Here is a 22,458-nt window from a genome sequence, read left to right as displayed (position 1 = left end):
AAAGGAATTTTATCACAAGATTTATTGCCTCAGTGTTTCTTCTGAACCAGCACAGCCCCGTCATGCCAAGCAGTGCGGTGTTGATAATTACCGGTAGCTCTTAGCTCTCAGCTTATTAAAGTGTTTTGGTGACTAAAAAGGGACTTTAATTTCCTCCCAAGTCAGCAGAACGTTGTAACCAGCCTCGGGGTCCGTTTCCAGCTGTAATAGTAGCAAATGTCATTCAGAAGTGTGGCTTCATGCTTCCACATGCGTTCACATTCGTTGTACTACAGGTGTTGGAGCCTACATCTACACTTAGTCCATATAATATGCTATATAAAGGCCATTAAATTCTTTCATCTCTTCTTGAACCTGCTCATGCTGCCTGTTTTCACTGCCTGTCGTGACAGCAAGTTCAAGCTCCTGCAGAATGAGGAGGTATATTCTTCATCTGCTTTAAACTGGTCCCTTACTGCTCTCATCAGCTACCCCTTAGTTCTCGTCCTGGAGGGTTTGGTAACAGCAGTTCTGCATTCAGCTCAATGTGCTCCATTCACTCCTGTGGCTTTGTCCCCCCAAACTGAGGAGACATTGCCTGGTGAGGGAGCTCTCAATCACGGTGAGCCTTTCACCTGCCTTTCTCTGCGTTTTCCCTGACTCAGGTGTGTCCTCCTTAAGAGGTGAAGGTCAGAACTGCGCAGTGCCCCATGTGAAGTTCTTGTGTTGTGGCAGAGCAGTGTCCTCTGCCTAGTTCACAGTACGCTTCCGATGATGCCTAGTGTGTATTGGCTGCGGTAGCACATCGAATCAGTGCATCAAGGGAGGTCTGCCAGCAGGGATCTTTCTGCTCTTTCCTCAGTTGATGACTTAGGAATGAGCCCTCTTATCTGTCACGTTGTCCTTATTGCCCAGACTCATCCGTGTGAAACTGTTCCGGGGTTGCTAACTTAGTGTATTCCATAGCTCTGGTTTTTTGTGTTGTGTCAGTTTGGAGGAAGCTGTAATAAAGTAATAGCATGGAAACAAGGATCTATTCCTTAGCAGTGTAAACATGTGAAGCATTTTACACTGGCTGGCTGTTGCTCTGTAGCCTAGTTAGAGGAGTCTGAAGGAAGCTGTATGGTCAAGGTTAAAGAACAGTGCTGAGTGAGCTATAACCATGGGAACCAATGCTTCTGGGTCTTCCTCAAATATGTTAAGAAAACATTCCATTCTGACCAGTTACAGTGAGTGGAATCTGGAGGCATTTTGCTGGGTATAACAGATCATTAAAGCGATAAGACAGGCGCATTGCAAAGTAAACCTTACTTTTGCTTGGTAAGTTTTCCAAAGCATCTCTCCAGCAGGGCTCTGAATAAATGGCTTGACTGTTTTGATAGTATATTTTTAAAGCAGATTCACATGCCTTCATCCCTCTTCATGGTTTAGAGGACCCTGTTAATGCTCGAGGCCTGCTTTTTAGGTGGAGGTCCATGCAAGCCTCCTGCATGTGTTTTGGGCAAAGCAGCCTGTGGCATGGTAAAGGCAGAACCTTGAGAAGGAGCAGGATGTGGTATACGTAGGTTTATGTTTGCCCATAAACCTAGATAACGTAGGTTTATGTTTGTCCAGCTCCACCAGCTGGAAGTCAGCGGGCCCTAAAGCATGGACACAAGGTGAACTGTCCAGGTGTCTTCTTCATGCTGTGTTTTGTTGCTGCTGTGTTTTCATGGTAGCACTTGTCTGCCTGGTTGAAAACCTGGCTTGGACAGTGTCGTGCAGCAGTGTGATGCTTGGAAATGCTGCCTACTCAATGAGAATAAAACCATCTTGTGAGCGTGGAGACTCTTGCTAGATATAATATTGCAGATGGGACTTATTTGCATCCATACTGTAACTGCTGCGTTAGTCCTAGGTGACACATAACAAGTCTGTTTTCTTGTTACGGAGGGCTTTGGGGGCATCCTGGATAGTGCTGTTTCACTAGTTCCCTCACTGCCCAGGAATAAGCTTTCCTAATAGGGATCAACAGTACCTACAAACCTGATGTACACTTGTGAAACAGATCAGGAGTGTCTTGGCAGAGGTTTGGTTGGTGTTTGCCTTGTTCTTGTGTCCCCCCGTAGGCGGTGGTGAGCCCTGCCCTGGGTGACAGTGGGGCTCGTGAGTACAATTGCCAAAGCCAGGCTGCTGTAATGATGTTCTGTTCTCCGGGAAGAGAAATCCACAGGATGCTGTCCCTAATAGTGAGCAGATTAACTGTGTGTAAACGTTGCCACTGAAAGTAACTGGCATGACAACTGCCGCATCGCACAGTTAAGGTAGGAAATCCTCTTGGCTTAACTGCGGGCTTCCACGCTGTTTCGTGGTCGGTCCTTAAGTTATTATTTAGAATGGAGAAACAAAATTGGGTTTTTTTGTTGGGGAAGAACAGTCTCTTTTCAAGGGCTGTGTGAGAGACTTGGAGCTTTGAATACTGCAGGCACGGGCAGTCTTCCTTGAGCCTTTGTCTGCCTCAGGAGTTGACAATGGGCTCTCCCCCTGTCTGGTAGCAGTGGTTGTGCGCAGAGCATAGGGCAGACCCAGGCACTCTGCCCCGGGCCAGGCGTGACGAAAGCTCTGTGGGCTTCTCGTGTTGTGGGCTCTGCCAAGCATCGCAGCTTTGAGGCTGAGGCCTTTGGTGTTGCAGACTCAGCTTGATAAATAAACAGACCCCAAATAAAACTTCGAGCAAGGCTTTTATATACTCCTTTATGTACGTACATAGTATGTATGTGTTCTTTTTCCTCTGCTATTTTACGTGTGACATGCTATGTTCTATAGAACCTGCTGACATACGGTCACTCTGGAGAGTAGTACTTCTCGTGTTTCTCCATATGTGGCATCTGAACTTCAGCGGGGTTATGGGCTTCCCTTTTTCCTCTTGTTCTGAAATTCCTTTACAGAGGAATATGGAGAAATAGTGTAGTTTTAAGAAGATATTTTCACTTACTTGATTAGTTGTAGATTCAATCCATGCAACCCCTAAGTGTTCTTATTTAATGAGACATCTGCTTTTTGACCTGCGTGCATGGCACCGTAGAGCATTATCAGGTTAAGCCCAGCTTTTCATGGATTGGGGTTTGAGCTTGTGGGAGAACCCCTGTAACTGAGCAAACTGAAGAGCATGGCTTCAGCCCTGAGCACCTATGAAATAATGCAGTGGGGGCTGCGGCTGATGCCTCGCTGCTCCCAAAAAGGGAGATGCAGTGTGGAAAGGGAGCAGCATTCACACAATCCCAGCTTGGTTTGGGTTGAAGGGACCTTAAAGCGCCTCCAGCTCCAACCCCTGCCACAGGCAGGGACCCCTTCCACTGGAGCAGCTTGCTCCAAGCCCCTGTGTCCAACCTGCCCTTGAACACTGCCAGGGATGGGGCAGCCACAGCTTCTCTGGGCACCCTGTGCCAGCGCCTCAGCACCCTCACAGGGAAGAGCTTCTGCCTAAGAGCTCAGCTCAGTCTCCCCTCGGGCAGGTTAAAGCCATTCCCCTTGGCCTGTCCCTACATCCCTTGTCCCAAGCCCCTCTCCAGGTTTCCTGCAGCCCCTTCAGGCACTGGAGCTGCTCTCAGGTCTCCCCTTCAGGAGCCTTCTCTTCTCCAGGCTGCCCCAGCCCAGCTGGGATTTGTGTCCTTCAGAGTGAAGCTGTCAGCACCCTGTGCCTATGTGTGCCCGCACGTACTCTGGACCAACGCAGCTGAGGGGCAGTGGCTTAATCTAAGCTGTTGATGGAGGTAGATTTAGCCTATGCTGACTGTCTGCCCTAAAGCAATTCCTTCAGTTCCACAAGCCGAGGAGGTGGTCACAGCGCAAACCACCACGAGTGTCTGCCAAGTGAGTTTGTTTCAACGCTGACTTAGGTTCAACCACACAAATGCACCAGTGCCGCTTCAGTCGGATTCCTTGGACATGCCCATGGCAGGGCGGGTGGAACTGGGTGATCATAAGGTCCTTTCCAACCCTGACTGTTCTGTGGTGGAACACTGCTGGGTCCGATGCTGTTTCAATGCCAGAGCAGAGCATCTGGCACGTTGTTAGTGCTGTGGGAGGTACCCCGGTATTTAGGTGCTCAGCCTCTTTTGCCCTGCTCCTGAGTACAGCCTGGCTGGCCCCCGTGGGGCTCTTGTGGCAGGAGGAGGCTGCTGAGGGCTGGGATGTGTTGGCTGCAGGTGTATGCACAGACACAGTCAAAACTCTTCCCCTCTGTACCCCCTGTGCTGTCTGGCGCTTCAAGTATTTCAGTTCCAGTGAGGAAGGCTTTGTGGGTGGACAGGGATCGTGTAGGTAGCTACAGCCAATCCCAAGGGCGGCTTGGGTACCGAAAAAGAGACCGTGTACCGGGGTTTCATTTTGGAGCTGCTTGACCTGGTTTTTCAGGTGAGGTTTATCTGGTTTATAGCATTTGGGCTTTGGAATGCAAAAATGAAATGAATTTGGGAAAAACTGCCTGAGGAGAAACGCACCTTCCTTTTCTTCTTGGCCAAACACCAGCCTGCAGAGCGCCTGCAACGCGAGCTTCAGAACAGGATTATCTCTTCTCTCTCAACCTGGTGGGGATTGCTTCAGTTCCTGTGAAAAAATGAGGTTATTTTGCCCACGAGCAAGCTATGGAACCGTAGATGAAGTTGCAAATGTGCATTGTGTACAGGACCTGTTAGTGCTGGGTTCTCTTGACCCATGGGGAACAGGAGCAGCTTGTTGGAAGAGGGACAGGCTCCTCTATGCTTACCACAGGAGATGGTGCCCATGGGCATTGACCACAAAGCTGTGAGGACACTGACAGGCCTGCACCAGGGCAGTGTTTCCATCTACCCATAGCTTCAGTTTAACTGAGCTTAACCAGAGGGGAATGTGTAATGCCAGCGGGGTAAGGAGAATGACTCGGGGCGTGTTTGAACTTCCCTTACCACTGACAGCGACGCTTTGTTAGCTTTGAGGGAGCATGCAGAGTCGTGGTGGCAGGGCTTGGTGGGCTGGTTCCAGTGGTTTGAGTCAGCACGTTGTTGTTACAGGGACGGGGGAGCCAGCGGGATGGGTTTTAAATCCTGCAGATGGTTAATGACAGGTTTCACAAGCTCAGGAACTCCATAACTATGTAGGGCAAGACCAGAGCCAGATGCTGTGGATGGGGGATTTCAAAGAGATGTTTGGGAGTTGCCAGTGGAAGCTGAACTTTGAGAAGCATGAAGTCATCCTGGAGAGGGTTCGCGTTTGTTAAAACCCACATGGGCAGCCACCATTTCGTGGGGCTGATGTTAGTGGGAAAGATGCTGACTCGTGTTGGCTCACATGCAGACAGGGGAAAGCACTGCTGCTGAGTTAGTGTGGCGTTGTCTCCAGGCATGTTTCTTCTTTTTATGCGAGTTTCAAATAAAACCTTTTGGCTTTTTCTCTTTCAGAATCGTAATGAGATAAAAAATGGAGCGATCCTTCGATTAACGACATCTCCAGTGAGTTACCGCTCTGTTCCGTTCTCTCTCTTCAAAGTGAAGGTTTGGTTTGTAGATCGTTGTGAAGTGATGTATGTGTTTTCAAGCTTTAGCCACGCTGTATCCCACAATCCCTCTGCAAAGGAGGGTGATGGTGTGGTCACAAGATGACTGTTTTGTTCGCTGAGCTATGGGGACAGGGGTGGTATCTCTGAGAGACATTTGGTGATAGGGTTGGCACAACTGTGTGATTCTTGTCTCTCGCTTCTCTTCCCCTTCTGGGAGCAGCTTTCATGTCCCAAGATCCCACTGCTACCCTCCTGGCACTGCAGCATCATTGAAGTTGCTCCTTTACAGCCCCAGAGCTCAGAGCCAGGAGAAGGAGCTGGGAGTTGAATCACTGCTGGGTAGCTTAGGTCAGGGCTTTCCTGCTCTCTGTGTTTCTATTGAGTGAGCAGCAACTGGGATGTTGAGATGTTACTGGTTTATTTCTGTTTCCAGCACCACCTCCTTGCCAGCTCCTCAGAATGCATGGCACAGTTGCTGTTTCCCTGCTGAGTTGAGCAGGACTGTTGCCACATGCTGAAAGTCACTGTAGGTCCCTGAAGATCGGGCAGCAGCAATCCCGTTTCCTTGCTGACAACTGTAGTGTGCCATTAAAATGGTTTACCTCTTCATTTCTGCCAGATCCAAAGCATTCTTATGGCCAAACTCTGCCGCCCTCTCCTGCAGCTCATTTGAAACAGGCCAGACAGAGCTGTGCTGGTGTAACCTGTGCCTCTGTTGAACCTTTATGAGAGTAGGGTTGGTTACTGCCATGAAATGGGAAAACTTCTGGATAGAAGCCACTCAGAGGTTATAGGTATGTTGGTGAATGCATCACTTGTCAGTGAGTAGGGCCTAGGCTCAAAGTAAAGACACCGAGCAGTGTGTGCTGTTACTAACTTCCCAAGTTCTCCAAGCAACATGTGCGTTTCCATACCTCTCCAGGCTGCTGAACCCGATGATGGCTTACATTGGGCTTAGGAGATGACTGAATTTGCACACGGTTTTGTATAAAGGTGGGAATTGAAGAAGCCAGTATGGAAACTTACGTGCACTGCTAATGTACAGGAGTGCGGCTTCTTAACGGAAAGCTCTTCTAAGCAGCAGCCATCTGGGAAGAGACATTTGTGTTATCCTTCATCATCCTCTTCAGTGGTCGTTCTGTGCAGACCTTTACAGTCATGGGAGTAAATGACAGTTTAAGTCTATGCCTGTGTCAAAGTCTCTGTTACTTCGTATGTCCCCAGAAGAGCCTTGTACGTGGGGAAACCACATGCTGGTGAAGTAAACCCCCTGGAGTGGAATTTCCTCGGAAGGAGCCAGCCCCAGCGCCAGCTCATCCTAACCTTTGGGACTTCTGAAGAACAAAATCCCCTCTGCTGAGAAAGGGCTGTCTAATGCCCAGGCTTGGGATCTCAGGAAATCAAAACAACATCTGTGGTTCATCAGGAACCAATGTGGTCCAAATGCACAGCGTCATCCTTTTGTGTAACCGCAGCATGGAGTGACAGCACGAGATGACTCATGGAATCCTTCCCTGTCCCAAAAGCCACAGTCAGTTGCACCACGCAGAACTGCAGAGACGCTGTGCTGTGACTGATGTGTGGCAATGGCTGTCCTATGGCTGTCCGTCCTCAGGTTCACTTGTGCAACTGGAAGCGTCACCTGCAAACACGGAAGACAGATTTTGGGTTCATAGGACTTTCTGCTGCTACTTATGGGTGGGAGGAAGGGGCTCTGCATAAGACTCTCTTCTGCTTGTTGTGTTCAGTGATGTGCCTTAGGGGTCAGTCAGCCAAGGCAGGGGTCCCTCGGGTACTGAGCTATTACTTGTTCTCTACCAACTTATGGCCTGCAGTTGTAAGTGACTCAGCCGTCCTGCTGTAAGACAGAAGGCCAGTCTGCTTTCTAATCTTCAGTGTTGATATTTATCCCTGAACCAGTGCTTATCCTGATGTTTTTAAGAAGTTTTTCCCTGAATCAGAGAAGTGGCTTGGAAAGAAGCTTCAAAGGACGAGATTGGGGTTTGTCAGATTAGAGAGTATTTGTGTTCTTTAAATAGACATCAAATGAAGTTCTGCGTGTTCCCACCCCACAACAGGATCTTTGCTTTGAAGGTACTGTTGAAGTGGTCATCATAGAGATAGCTAAAATAGATAGATTACAGGCTTCCAAGCTGTGGTTTTTAGACTGGTGACCCGCACAGTGCTTGTTGGTTACCCTGGAAAGCTCACAGGCCATCTGTTTCCATTTTTCCTCTGAAATCCTGTATGAGAGCACCAGTAGTTGGAGGAGATAACGTGCAGAACAGACTCCTGCAAAACGGGGAAGATGCTGTCCTAGCTGCTCAAGCTGGGTTTTCTCACCCTGTTGGAAATATTAAGATTCTGAAATTCCCTTTCCCCATTTTTTTTCTCTATCCTACATCAATAGAAATGTGAAACAATCTTCCCCCAGAAAAGGAAAATCGTACCAAAAATGCTTTTTGAAGAGGTGGAGGAGTTAGAAACGAAGGAGAGGAAGCTTGAGAGAAACGAAGAGGAGCCTTATAGAGATTAAGCAGGGTCTGGGATGCCTCCGTGTAGTTCCAGAGAGGCCTGAGCTGCCTGCTTCCTGCCTATTGTGGGCAAAACAAATCTGTCCTGAACTTCACAAGCCTTTGGGGGGAACTTTCTTTCCTTGAAGAGCTGGGAGGGGTTGTTCTGACCACTTCTGAAGCTGCATGACCTTCACATGCTTTCCTAGTGCTGAATTTTCATGCAGTTTATATGATGACAGCCAGACGTCTGGCTAACCCCATTCGTGGTTGCATGTCTGAGTCATTGAAAGTTGGGTGAGAAGGATGAGATAGGATCTGTTTGAGTTCTGTTGTCATTGGCCTCAAATTGTGTATCCCATACCCAGAGCGGGTGCTATTAAAGAATAAAAGGAGGGAGGGAGGGAGCAAAGGTAGTTTTATCTTGAAGTAGTAACCCAGCATTTTGGGGTTGGCTTTTCTAAGATTAGGTTCTGAAATGGAACTTTCCAAATTAAATTTTAAATACTTTCTCTCCTTTTTTTAAATCTCAGTTTTAACTGAGTTTGTGTGCCTATAGGGACCTTTGTCATTGTTAACGTTGCAAGGGCAAAACTGCATTTACAGGGAGCTGCTCGGTCTGTTCTGAACGCTGCCTTCAGAGATGCGCTGCGTGGCTACTTTAAGCTTCTTTGAGTTTAAACTCTGCCGACGGCAGTGGTTGGGCCTGGTGGGGATTTGAAGTGCCTCTTTGTTCCAGGAGCTCTGTTTGGAAGTTGGTGTGATTCTCTGAAAGGCTGTTTTTTTCTAAACAATGCTATTTTTTCCTCCCTCAACCACTCGCCACACAGCCGCTCTGTTTCCTAGGTAACTTGGGTACAGATTGAATTCCTCTCATATTATCCTTGCTCCTGTATCATCTTTCTTATTTATTTTTAACCTCACCTATCATCTTTCCTAGCAATTCTTTGCGCTCTTGTGTGTGTTTGTAGTTTTTCCATGACTGGTTTACCCCCTTTGTCCGTTTGCATTTCTAAAGGGACTCATCAGAAGTTTCTTACGCAACATTTCTTTGTATTTGAACATACGTGACAGCTGAGATGCCAGATTGCTATTGTCTGCTTTGTGATACCTGAATTCCAGTGGGTGGTGGGTAGGTGGATAAATAAATAAGCTGTAATTGTTCCCAAGTATGAGACTGTTCCGAAAGGACGGTTGTGTCCTGCAGTGCAGCAACTTTTGGCGTATGCAACGGCAGGGTTTCTTCATCGGATCCTGTAAATCCTTGTTCAAGTAACTAATCATTTTGAAAGGATGCTAAAATACTGGGAAATGCAATGGAAAGAGCTGTGCTCTTTGTTAAGATTGTTACGTATCTATTTTAATTCCGTGCTTTTCAAACAGAACTGATCATTTCAGTTAGCTTCTTGGGCACTTATAAAGCATGCCTTGCTCCTGAACTATAAACCTTGAAGGCTAAGTCATAGGCAGCCTTTTCTGCTGGAATATTTATGATGCCCGATCATTTGCTTTTATCACATGCTTTTCTTTGGTCCCCCTGATTGGAGATTGGTTGAGTTCTTAAACCTTGAAGTTTGTAGGCAACCATTAGCCTTTGTAGCCTGAGCAGTCATGTAGATAGGGGTGTTCAATAATAGTCATCGTAGGGTTATCCTGATTTACAGATGTGACCAACATGGGGTTTTAGTTATATGGGATCTACACAGACAAGGAAATTTAAAGGGGGGGTTTAACCTATTTCTACTCTGTGTAAAAGTTTGGGGATTTGGTCTATAATCTTTGATCTGCAGTTGCTTTAATGTGTGCCCAACGTAGTAAATGTTGGCACATGTGTCTTAATGTTCTTTGTGTTCAGTAAATGCATAAATATTTGCAGCTCTAGCTTATGATTGTGGTTGTGTTTCTCATGTAATGGTGAATTAGTTGTTACTGAACCAGGAACACAGGCCATGGGAGTCAGTGGGCCATGACAGGTAACTTTTATATTTGTCTGCTCACAGTACAAGAGAGAGATTTGGGACGTGGAGTTGTTGCCTTTCTTTTTATAGATAAAGGTTTAATCTCATGTTTTCAGGTTTCCAGAGGCATAGTTTGAATAGTAAGCAAAAAAGGATTGTTTCCAATGTGGCAGGAGGAAAAATTGCTTCTCAAACAGTCATACATGGCTACTGATTGAGTAACTTATTTTAGGCATATTTACATAATACATACAGCTATGCATGTGTAAGGCTTTTGTCATTGGATTAGTATGCAACTCTAGATGTGACCATTTCCCTGTTTCTCCATTCCTGCCTCCTTAACTGTGTACAATGGTTTTGTAGGACTGCCCTGTGCATTGCTTTTGTACGGAGCTTTAGGTGTAGAACCTGTGCTTGAGCATTAATGTGCAAATGTTAACAATTAATGTCTTTACTAATTAAAATGGAATCTCCTTGCTTACCTGGCATCCGATGCTAGCCAGCCTTGGAGGGCCTGCTGAATCTGATTTGCCTATGTTTTTGGCACACGGGCGCTCCTCCTTTGCTTTCTGATGTATATGCAGCTGTAGGTGAAGTGGCAATAACAAGGCAAAGGCAGCAGTTTAAGCCACCGTGGTGTTCCAGCACTGAGTGATTTAAATTAAATCACCAAAACGGTTAGTGCAGAACTGTATTTGATAGTCACTGAGGGTCTGTGTGCCTTTTCTAGCAGCATGGTGGACAATGTGGCTAACTTACCCCAGGGAAGACCAAAATACTGGGGTTCTGCTTCTTGTGAAGGGTGAAGAAGAAAACGGATTACATAATGGCAAACGAGCAGTTTAACTCAGTGCTCCGAATTCCTGCCATAGCACGTTAATGTTTGACAGTGCTTGCACTGGGATTCTGTGTCCTCCCTCCTGTCCTTGCTCGCTGCATTTGTATTCCGTACAGAAACCCTGTGTATGTCTAGGTAATAAGTTGCTTTCAAAGTTTGCACAAAGTATTCAGTGGCAAAGAAATGAGAATTTGATCAGTCAGGTCCCTTGTTAGGCTGATCCTGGGATTCCTCACCTCCAGATGCCTATTTGAGCAAGTCACACCTTGGGTTTAGGTTATTAGCTTTCTTTTTAAGCTGACAGTCTCATCAAGCTGCTCCTTTTAAGCGTGGCTGCTCCCTAAGGGCAACCTTTGTGGAGTGCCTGGTTTAAAGACCAGGCGTGCAGCTTGTGCCTCTCGACAGCCTTTTGAAATGCTGGGGCTTCCACAGCGCACGTTGTACAAGCTTCCTGTCCTCCCTTTCTGAACAGGAGAGCAGTTGAAAGATGGCTATCTTTCATTTGCTCCAGCGGCCGTGTTTCTGTTAATTCCCGCAGAACGGCTCTCAGTGGGGCAGGCTTTATATATTCATTTGTTCTTACCTGACTTATGTCTCAGGGAGAGCAGGGAGCCGGCAGCGAGCTCTGCTGCTGCTCTAATGAGCTGTGCTCGCCGCCCCTCCGCTGCTGGCTTGTAAATCATTCAGAGAGCTCCCTGGTAAGCACTCGGGGCGTATTTCATCTGGGTTTCATTTTTTAACGCAGTCCTAAGTGAGCCGTGCGTTCCGTAAGCACGTATGAGTGCTATGGCAACGAGGGCTGGGAGGCTTCTGAGGACTGCATGGTGTTCACTGAAGCAATATTTTCACCCGTCAGGCACTTGTGATGACAACAGCCAGCGTTACCGGTGTTCGCGTTTCCAGTGAGACACTACCCTCCTGAGACAAATACTTGCTTGCCCCTTTAATCAAGACCTGTTCTGCTGTTGTCAGTTCTTTGCTCTTCCGATAGCAGAAGGAGCAAGGTTTGTTGGATGCAAGAGAAGCACAGCTGTGTAGAAACTTGGCTGATGGGGCAATAGCACTGGCACAGTTAGAGGAAGCCTATGATGTTAGTAAGCTCTCTTATATGTGCTTAAAACAGGGCTGAACCACTTTTGTATCGGAGGGACGTTGCTTCATAGATTTTTGTGCTCTGCAGAGGGGACCAAGCCGTCTCTGATCCAAGATTATGTTTTGGTTTTAGTGTGGAGAATTTCAAAGCCCTCACTGACTTCAGGGGAAAGAGGATTAACTGTTGATGGATAGGCTGGTCCGCCTCATGCTGCTGCTGTGCAGTGCAGTGAGCGGTTACTGCACATCCCTGTTCCCAGTTTTGGTTAGAGGCAGGGTTAGCTCTTTCCATGGTTGGTATTAATTCACGTGTCCTGGGGGTCTAACTGGGACGGCAGCAGCCCCAGCTGTTTGTGCTGAGGGCAGGAATCTCTCCTCAAGAAGAAGGGTGAACTTGACCACTAATAATGGGTTGTTAAGGTGTATGAAGATGAGGCATTGCTTACACAGCAGTTGCAGATGTGGTGTGAAGGTGTTCGGAGGAGGATCTTCTGGCTCCATTTACATGTTCCTTCTTGGTCGCTACCGTGCTACACAGGCAATTGCAGTCCCCGTCTGTATGGCCGCAGCTCTACTGCCCACATTTTGCCCTTGCAGGCTTGGTGAGCAGCACTGGGATTGCTGCTCAGTCACATGGAACTAGGTGTCTTGTTCACTTCATTCTCACTGAGCCCAGGAGCTTTCTAAGGACCCACTAGAGGAATGGCATCCTTCAGTGGGCAGACAGTGGAGGTGGTAACTTCCCAGAAGGTGGAAGAAGTCATGAAGAAGGCTCATTAAGATCTAAGGAGCTTAAGTTTGAATCCGAGCAACCATTTCCAAGGTCAGGGGCATGCAGGTGCCGTGGTGGTACTGAATATTCTCCCAACGTATTTGTTTTCAGAGGTGGGCAGGAATTCACGTGTTGCTTGTGTTCTGAGAGGGAGTCACGTTTGGAGGATGCTTTGCATCTCTGAGTCTTCCCGAGTTGTTACAACGGAGCCTGGAGTAGAAACAGCTCTGTGAAGGAGGTTGTTTGGAGAAGTAGGAGTTGGCTGTTGAGCTTCTGGTTTAGGTGATAATAGTGGTTGCTCTAATTTACTTTCTGGTAGGTGATTATACAAGAATACTTCACAAAGCTCCTGTCACCTGCTCCCTATCACCCTGGTGGAGGGAAGGGGCTGAAGGCAGTGTTCTGTGGTTATCCTGGGAGCCAGCGGGATCTATTTTTATTTCTTCCATAGGCTTTGGCAAGTGATGCAGCCTCCCAGCTGCTGAAGCTTGAGAGAATGTTCTTTTGGTACCGTTTGGACAGACATTGCCATTACAAAGAGACTTTGTAAGCCATAGTTTCCCCATTACAACTCGAATCTATTGATAGAGTGGCAGAAAGACCTTTTGGATGGCAGGATTCTACCTTTCTACAGGTAACTTGTGTGGCTGCACCACCTCATACTTAAGGCATAGAAAAGCTCAGGGTTAAAGATGATCTGTTTCTCTTCAATTCCGTCTTGACTGCAGATGTTACAACACTACAGTCATACTAACTAGAGGATACTTCCTCCCTGTACACGCTCCTCACCACGCAGGTTCTGCCCAAAAGAGATCATGCATTGATTTTTCTTTGTGAAAATGGGAAGTAACAAACCTTGCCCATCTTGGAGCAGTCTGGGATGTTGAATTTAGCGATGTTTGGGAAGCAGTCAAAGTTGTGTAGATAGGAAGCTGTATCTGTAACAACACAGCGGGCTTTTTTCCTGCCTTCCCTGTTTAAATGTTTACTGTCTCAGAATCAGTCTGCAGAGGTGACCCTCTCTGTGAAGAGTGTATTCATTACTGGACCACAAAAAGAACTGGCAGTCAGCACAGCCTTTTCTTCTGCTTTCCTTCTCCAGCTGAGGCAGAATAAGCATAATCTCAGCAAAAATAACTCTCAGCAGACTTTACCATTAATTTGATTTCCTAATGAAACATAATCTCTCATTCACCTCTCATTCTGTGCAGGTAAGAAGTGACTCTTGGGGAATAGAATTTTGCAAGTATCTGAATATAGTGGGGAGGATTATTTTTCTAAGGAAAGGATCATCTAGGTAGCTATTAACTGAAGCTGTGGGTATTGTGTTCAGGTGAGGGAAAGCTTCAAATTGAAAACATGAGATGTATTTTCAAGCATTTGTATGGATAGCGAGAGACACAATTTAATACAGCTTATTGAAATATCCCTTTAGCTTTTTGTCATCAGTGTTCATTTTGGATTTCACCGTCTCATACGGTATTGGAAGCATTAATGGGCAGAATAGCCTAATATATGTGGATATTGAACTAGCATCAAGTTGTATGAGTGATAATATCATAGTATTATGTGGGAAGTAATTATTCCTTTGCTCCTTGTAAGAGAGTGAGGTTTTGAATTGAATGTGAACAAAAGGAAGAGGGGAGGGAGGAGCAGAAGGCCTGAATTTGGTCTCTACTGATATAACCTCGTATCATACTTAAAGTCCCGTTAGTAACTCGGCACCATGCAGCCACTTGCTCACCTCCTCTTTCTCCGTATCTGGATGGGATGGGGAGGAGAACCGAAATAATATAAACCCCATGGGTCAAGATAAGAGCAGCCCAGTAACTAAGGTATAACACAAACCACTGCTGCTGCCACCAATAATAATAATGGTAAGGGAAATAACAAGAGGAGAGAATGTAAAGCAAAAATGGGAGAGGGAAAAGAACAATAAACCCAAGTGATGCACAGTACAACTGCCCAGCAAGCGCCAACCGATACCCAGCCTGACCCGAGCAGCGATCTGGGTCTTCTGGATGACTCCCCCCAGTTTCTCTCCTGGGCATGATGTGCTGTGGTATGGAATACCCCTTTGGCTCGTTTGGGTCAGGTGTGCTGCTTCCTCCCCGCTTCCCGTGCCCCTCCTCACTGAGACTGAAAAGTCCTTGACTGGAGTAATCATTACTTAACAACAACTAAAACCATCGGTGTTATCAGCCTTGTTCTCAGACTAAGCCAAAACAGCACTGCACCAGCTCCTAAGAAGGAGAAAAACAACTGTTACAGCTGAGCCCAGGACACCTCATTAGGACATTATATGGCCTTTGTTGTAAAGGTCACGAGAAGTGTGTAAACTGAAAAGGGAATGGAAGTGCTGCCATTATTACAGTGGGATTTTCTGATCCGGTTTGGTTTGTTTTCATTTCTTTTTTATTGATGTGACACACAAGCTCTTCAAGCCAAAAGCTGTCTTTTGTAATGCTTGCTTTTTGCCTGATACAGTGGGATATCTATCCATTGCTCAGCTAAAGATTCTGCAGCAATCCAAATAGCTATAGGTAATAACAGAGTAACATGAGGGGTAGACCGCTGTGAAAGTCACTTTTATGTGAGCTACTTATTAATCTCTGAGCTTGCAAGTGTTAAGTCTCATTAATATTAAACATGGCCACTGTTCCTGCTCTCACTAACATCTTCATTATTGCCATTGTAACAAAAGCTTTTCTTGTTCTTTTTATTTCTCTCTCAGGCTCAAAATGCCCAACAGCTCCATGAGAGGATCCAGTCTTCTAGCATGGATGCGAAGTTAGAAGCACTGAAAGACTTGGCCAACTACTCACGGGACGTGACGTTTGCCCAAGAATTTATAAACCTAGATGGGATTTCCCTGCTAACACAAATGGTTGAAAGCGGCACAGAGTGAGTATTCTGCTTAAACTCCTTCTGTAGCGGGTGCTTTTGTGCTCACTCCCTCGAGTGCCTGAAGCATTTCTGTGTACAGCATCTAAGATTATATAGAATAAAACATCTGAAGGGTTCTGGGCTGCTAGGATAACATATCCATCATCAATGAGAATGTTTTTCATGTCCCCAAACAATAACCTGGTGGGGATGGGGGTTGAGTGAAGTAGGAAGTCACAAGTACCCTCTGTGCCATAAAGTTTTGGGAAGCTGGTGGTCCTGATTTCTTCTCTACCTATTGGAATTTAGATGAATCACTGATAAGACATTTAAAGGCTGATATTTAAGTGTTGTCATCTGAAACCTGTGGTTTAAATGTCACGTTACTGAGAACACGTAAAGCAAAAACCCAGTGCTCGCTTTATTTCCACTTTTATTGTTTGAATTGTGGCTGGGATCTTTTCAGTGCTTTATTTTCATTTTTATTGTTTGAATTCTGGCTGGGATCTCTTGAATGAATAACAGTGGCTTTTTGACATGAGATTGGAAGCTGGCTTGGCAACATACGTTCTTTACCAGAGCATCTTACCAGTTCTCACCATTGGTGGGAATCAGGACTAATAGTTGTGGCTATTGGCTTAATGTGGGGGGTACCACAGAAAACATCAACTGGATTGCTGCGCTATTCAGCTGTATTCTAGCAGTTGCTATTTCAAGTTTTAGCTTTCAAGTAAGAGGTTTAGTGCTCTGCAGTCGGTGTAACACATGAAGAAATCAGCAATAGCCCACCCTTTCCTAAGAGAAGGAAGATGCTCTGAAAGCAGCTTCTTTCTTTCATTGGGGATGTTCAGTCTTGCGCACCAGACTTCAGAAGTAAATTACTGAAACCAGTCCAAATCCCCTCACAGATGTGCTCACGTTCCCTTGGGTTCGAGGAAGTAAACATCATTAGGGAGTAAAGCAGAAGTGGTAAATGGGCTTTGGAATGAAGCACAAGTTGTCTCTGGTGGTCCCAGTCAAGATATACTGGGGATATTCCACAGAATTACATGCTTCTTGGAATCCAGTAGTCCTTAGACCGGGAAATGCGCAAGCACACTCACTCACCCCTGCCTGTTTGTGGTCAGTGCCTTACTGGACTTTGAATCCCTGCTGCCAAACTCCAGCTCCATACTGGATTTTCCAGTAGCTCATGGTTTCATCTCCCGGTTTGGGGTGATGGCCTTTATTTCTTACAGGGATGTGGTCTGTGGCACGGACCACTTAAAAAACAACCAACCAACCAAAAATACAAGCTTCTGGTTATCAAGTTTGTCAGCTTTTCATATATTCATATGTGTTTTTTAGGGACCAGACCAAATTTAAAGCCCAAGACAGGTTTAAGCTGATGTAAGCGTATGCACGCAGTTACTGTACTAATGAAAACAATATACTGGATGGACAGGCTCACATGTGCCTCTGCTGATCAGAACGGAAGCAAATTGAAAGTCACTGCCTCTGTGTTTTATTGTCTCATGACTTTATTTAAGTTGGATGGTTGAACTTCACTGTGGAAGGCATTCAGACCAAAGCACTTTACTTCCTATTGGAACAGACAGGAAACATTCGCCTTCTTTGCAGCATTGCTTTTAGCTGCACTGAGGCTGAAGCAAGTGCCCTCCTCGCCCTTCAGATGTGTTTGCACTGCTGGGCTGTAGCCGTGGAGTGGGCCAAGCTGTAGCAGACTGGTCTAGGTTAAAAATAACTATATGGGAGGGAAGCTGCTTCAGCCAGCACCACTGTTGAAAGAGCTGCTCAGCAAATTACACCCTAGTAGTAATTCCTGGTTGAGGGCAGAAGTTTTCAAGCCACACAGCAGGCTTGTAGACTGGGCATATGAGCAGAGCCTGTTCCCTTGGTTTGGTTAATGTTAGTGGTTTTAAGTAGCTTGCATTCAGAGGCATTCCAGGTTTCTGTTTTTAGCTGGTGCAATGTATCACCAGAAATGCATTGATCGGTCTACCTGTCTGATCTGTTGATCCGTGTTTCTGCCTGTGGGCAGTTAATGCTGTCTAGTTTGGGCATTGAACAAAGCCTGAGAGTTTCCAGCAGCTTCATGTGTTGATGAGCTCTTAATGCTCACGGCAGTCTCTTTCGTGTTCAGCAACTTCCAAGCAACCTTTCAAGGCCAGGTTGGACCCAGGGGCTTGGAGCAAGCTGCTCTAGTGAAAGGTGTCCCTGCCCATGGCAGGACACTGGAACTGGATGAGTTTAAGGTCCCTTCCAACCCTGACCATTCTATTGAGCCTCTCCTCCCACTTTACGGTCTGTCACTCACTGCTGTTTCAGCACAGTAAGCAGACAGACCAACTGCTTCCTCAGAAGAAGCACTCTTATGCTTTGGTTTGGTTTTTTACTTTATTATTACAACAAAAGGGCTTTCTGAAGATGGCCTGTGAGTGAAAAAGGTGTGTGTGAGAGGGGAAAAAGGGTAATGTATCTCTGTTCCTGTTTTTGCTTGGACCCTCTGTAATACCATTAATGAGGTCCTACAAGATGCTTGCTGAACAGGCAAAGCACGCTGAAGGTCTCCTTGCCTTTATCTCTGACCCTGGGCTGTGTGCCCTCAGCAGTGCTGCCTTGTGTGCTGTGGTGCTGGTCACCAGAGTGCTTCAAACCCAAACCCTCTTTTCCCTCCTTTTCCCTGCACCAGTACCCACCGCTTCCTTTTCCCGATTGTATTTTTAACTGATCATTCCAGTGTCCATAGGTGGACCTACTCAAGCAACCACAGGAACATTACCAAAGGGGAGAGGGCAGTATTGGAGGAGCAATGAGCAGCCAGGCATTTCAGGGAAGGGCAGAAACTTCTTTGAGAGCCCAGCTTTAGAAGGCAGTAAGTTTTGTAAAGATACCTTTAAAGTATCTCTTCACTTTGGAGTTAGTTTGGGGATAGGGTTGTTGAGCCAGCCTTGCTTGAATGAGGCTGGGACTTCAACCATGGAGCTGGGAGAACTCTAATACCTTGGTGCTGCTGAGAGCTCCCTGCCCTCTTCTCCCACCCGCTGTGTGTTAATTCCTGCTCTCCAGCCAGGTCCCGCTTCCTTCCTGAAGCTGGTCCTAGCGTCTGGGTGCTTCACAAAGCCAGTCCTGCTTGTTAATTCGGTTGCAGAGTACCTGATTCTGTTCTGCAGTTAGTTTGGGACTTTCAGAAGCAAAGAAAGGAAGTGGGCATGAGTGGATGCAGGAAAAGCCCTTTTCTGTGGCACCAGACCATTACATTGGCCTATGTGCATGACTGAGCCACAACCTGAGAGCAGCTGTGTTGTGAAATAGTGTGAGAGTGGTTGTGTCTGCTCTCACATTGCAACCCAGCCGTGGCACTGATGTATCCTGCACCAAGGCTGAGTGTTGCCTCTGTTCACGGTGTCAGAGACTGATGAATTCTGTTAATTCAAGCTTTATTCCCTATTTCCCCCAAAGGGGCAGACAGTGCTCATTAAAAGCTCCATCGTACTCAGGGTAAGGTTGCTCTGAGGTTTTCTTTGCACGTGGAACTCGTATTAGGGGCAGCTCTTAAGCTATAATTTGAGGGTTTTAGTGGGCAGCCTCTGGAAAGCAAGACTCCAGCTTTTCTGTGACTTTCACCGAGGAAGAGGCTGGTGTGTTATTTATAGTTGGGTGTATTTATTGTGCTACTTACTCATTATTTCAGTGAAACTGATGACTACGAAAGTACAGTGACCAGAGAAAGAGAACGTAAATTCCTGGGTTTGTAGTTACCTCTGCTTCATTCCTGCTGGTGATGAATAGAAGCAGACATAGAAAAAGTTGACAAGGACAGCGTTTCCTAGTTAGTTTTCCATATGTTACATTCCTGAATGTTGAGGAAAATGAGGATGTGTTGGAGAATAGCCTTCCCAGTTTCTTGCTGTTAATATAGCTTTGAAAATAACAAATTAAAAGGGTTATTTGTTTGACTTTTATGTATGTTTTCAAAAGTGGGTTTAATGCTATGTGTAGTTGCCATAATTTGGGCCAGATCTGGAGTGCTTGCTGCTTAGAGCCCATGAACTGTAGACCTCGTGTGTGCTGGGACAAAGCCATAGGGATTGGTGGTCAGCAGATTGTAGGGTGCATGGGGCCCTTGTGAAGCTCACAGTGCCTCTTGTCAATCTGAATGCCTCTGTGTCAGCAGGGATGCTCTGCGTCTTAGAAACTGGCCACATGTACCTCAGTCCTCTTGGTGGAGATGGCTCTTTTTTGTTTTTCCTACAGGCTCATTCTAGCTTCCAGAGCATGCTGAGCCTCTTGTTAACTGAAGGGAAAAAGAAAAGGGAGAGGGGAAAAAAGCACTGGTTTTATGTTTAGTTTTATGGTTTGGTTGACCTAGAAATTGTAGGAGCGACTGCAAGACAAGTTAGGTCATGAAGAACAAGTAAATGCTGATCCCACTTTATTATTATCCACGATGTCCAACCATTGCTCAGACCCTGTGCATCCATACCACTAAAGAGGGGTGCGGGTGTGTGCACACAGTTGTCTTCCTTTCCAGAGATTCTTGTCTGAAGGCCCGTTTGTGCCTAGTTCAGGGGAGCTGAATGTGTGTACAGGCAGTGTGCAAGGGAAGTGTAAGGTTGTGCTGCTTCTGCTCCCCAGCCCCGACTGCAGTGTCCTGAACAGCCACAGGAGGAAAGCAATGCCAGGAGGTCCTAGTTACCATAATGGTTGATGAAGAGGGATATTCAGGAACCAGACTGGAAGAAATGATCGTGTTTCTTTGCTACCTCGTCTGACATAATGTAGTTTGTTCTCTCAGAGCTGTATTAATGTTTCAGAAGGCCATGGATGTATGGATAGTCTTTCTGATGTAGCAGAAGACACCCTCGTATTCCCTAATAAAGTGAGAAAAGGAGAATAAGTCACAAGCCATAAATATTGACCAAAGAGTTAATAAAAGGAATCTATTTTTGTCATTACCAGTATTATTATTATTAATAATGATGATGATGACAATAATAATCATCTTATGACTGGGAGGAAAAGGAGGAGGAATTCCTACGCAGAATTTTCAGTGTTTTATTGGCATTATCATGGTCTCTGTCACTTGTCATTTGGCTGAAAGAGCACACAGGGGTTATTGCCAAAGAAATAAGACGGTGCTAAGCCTGTCCTGACAGTAACCAGAATTGGTTTTGCTGCTGTGGAGAAGTTGAATTCTTCAGAAGTCTGCTTCATCTTCTTCCATTGAACACGGGCAATCGCAGACTTGGCCGCTGTACAGCTGGAAGTCTCGGAGATGGCAGTTGTGCGTGCTGTAAGGTCAGACTGTATTGTTCAGTGCAATTCCAGCTCCTGGCTTGTCTTGCGGAGATAATTCTGTATACTAGCGCAGTGGAAAACTGAAGACAGATTGGTTTGGAGCTAGCCTGACTTTAACACACTGTTTGGGACAGTTGCTCACATACCTGCTAATGGGTTTTTCCACCCCAGACTGATGAGTATTTCAGTTGTGCTGTCAAAATACTTAAGCAGCCCTTGCTCACAGCCACTTGTCCCTGTTCTGCTTCATCTGAAGAGTTCTGCCAGTACTGTTTCCAGCAAGCGGGACTGGAAAACTGATGGAGATGATTAAAAGTGATGATAAAGGCTACTTTTAATGCACTATTCCATAACCCAGATCAGCTTCCTTGATTGAGCTCACGGTGTTGCCCCAGAAAACAGTTGTGTAAGCACAACTCATTGGGTGAATGGAAAATGAGTTTTCAGGCGGTATGAGCAATGCTAAGCAGCTATGTCTTTGCCTCTAAATACAGAATTCCTTTTCCACCCTTCCTGGCCGCTGGCCGTGCAGTGCCTGCTCCCTCTCTTGGTCATCCTCAGTGCTCATTTGACTGCTCAGTGATCCAGCTCAGGTTGCTAATCCGGCAGAAACGCAGCCAGCTGATGGAGGGAGGAAAATGATCTGTATTTTGACAGCGCTGGGGCTGTTAGGCTCCACCGTTCCTGTGAAGCTTCACTTGGCAGCACAGGTTACTTAACCTGACATTGCTGCCAGCATCGATTCTTGTCCAACCGGGGTTTTAGGCAATCCTCATTTCTTAGTGCTTCTGGAATGTCGGGAGGGGGTGACTGCTGTCTGTGCGGAAAAACTCCAACAGAGTCCCTAAAATCAGGCAATCTTCTATAGCAGTGGGGAGATGGTAAGGACAGCAGAATGGGGAGGGGCTGCAGCCCCGTCTCTCCGTGCGGTTCCCATAGAGGAAGAAGGTGGAGTGGGTTTTCTTTGTGGGGCGGCATTTTTGTTGGTTTGGTTTTCTCTGTTCTGGCTTTGTTTCCCCGTCAGTTTTCAGGCTTGGATTCCACCCTCCCTCTCAGCACACCCCAGTCCGGTTTCTCGTGTACCCTGTGCAGACGCATAGCACACGCTGTGGTTTAGATAAAAGCCCAGTCTGAAGATTGAACCGCCAAGGATTACATCTGCAGAGGGAAGAGGGGGGAGACCCGCTGCTCCTCGCACTCCTGCCAACCCACACGCTTTTTCTGCAGGGCTCTTTTTCTTACTTTGCCTGTGCTTAAGAGCATTAGCATTTAAATGACCCCTGCTAAGTGGTGATATCAACACCTTGCTGACAGGGAGAGGAGAGGAGACAGTTTTACTGGGGTTTGTTTCTCAGCCACTTCTGTAAAATGCGATAAAAAGAGCAGTTCCAGCAGTGGGTTTCCATTTCCAAATGTTCTGACCAGTACCAACCTGGGGAAAACTATTTTTCTCCTTGTTTTTTTGCCTCCAGACCAAAGTGTGGTATTTGAGGAGCCAGCAGAAATAAGGAGAAGAGGGTGAAGCTTCCGCTTCTGAACTTCCCAGGACGCTTCTGTGCCCTGGGCTGTGGTGACTCTGGTGCTGCTGCGTAACTCCGTAGTCG

At 46.4% G+C, this 22,458-nt stretch overlaps 1 protein-coding gene across 2 annotated transcripts in view; it reads left to right on the top strand.

The window, feature by feature from the left end:
* The window catches only part of ELMO1 (engulfment and cell motility 1), a 222,408-nt gene that overhangs the window by 18,265 nt on the left and 181,685 nt on the right, over positions 1-22,458 (top strand). The window contains exons 4-5 of one of the 2 annotated variants that reach the window (XM_061464313.1): positions 5,397-5,447; positions 15,402-15,571. In XM_061464313.1, coding sequence (XP_061320297.1) covers positions 5,397-5,447; positions 15,402-15,571 — 221 coding nt within the window. The remainder of the gene's footprint in view (positions 1-5,396; positions 5,448-15,401; positions 15,572-22,458) is intronic. The other variant, XM_061464314.1, reaches the window with a different exon arrangement.

The sequence above is a fragment of the Pezoporus flaviventris genome, unplaced genomic scaffold, assembly GCF_033815535.1.
Source record: "Pezoporus flaviventris isolate CSIRO_AGI_PZ_B2104156 unplaced genomic scaffold, CSIRO_AGI_Pfla_v1 ptg000037l, whole genome shotgun sequence".
In the NCBI taxonomy this organism is placed as follows: domain Eukaryota; kingdom Metazoa; phylum Chordata; class Aves; order Psittaciformes; family Psittacidae; genus Pezoporus; species Pezoporus flaviventris.
Note: the sequence above shows the minus strand (reverse complement) of the source record. Positions and strands in the feature narration are given on the sequence as shown.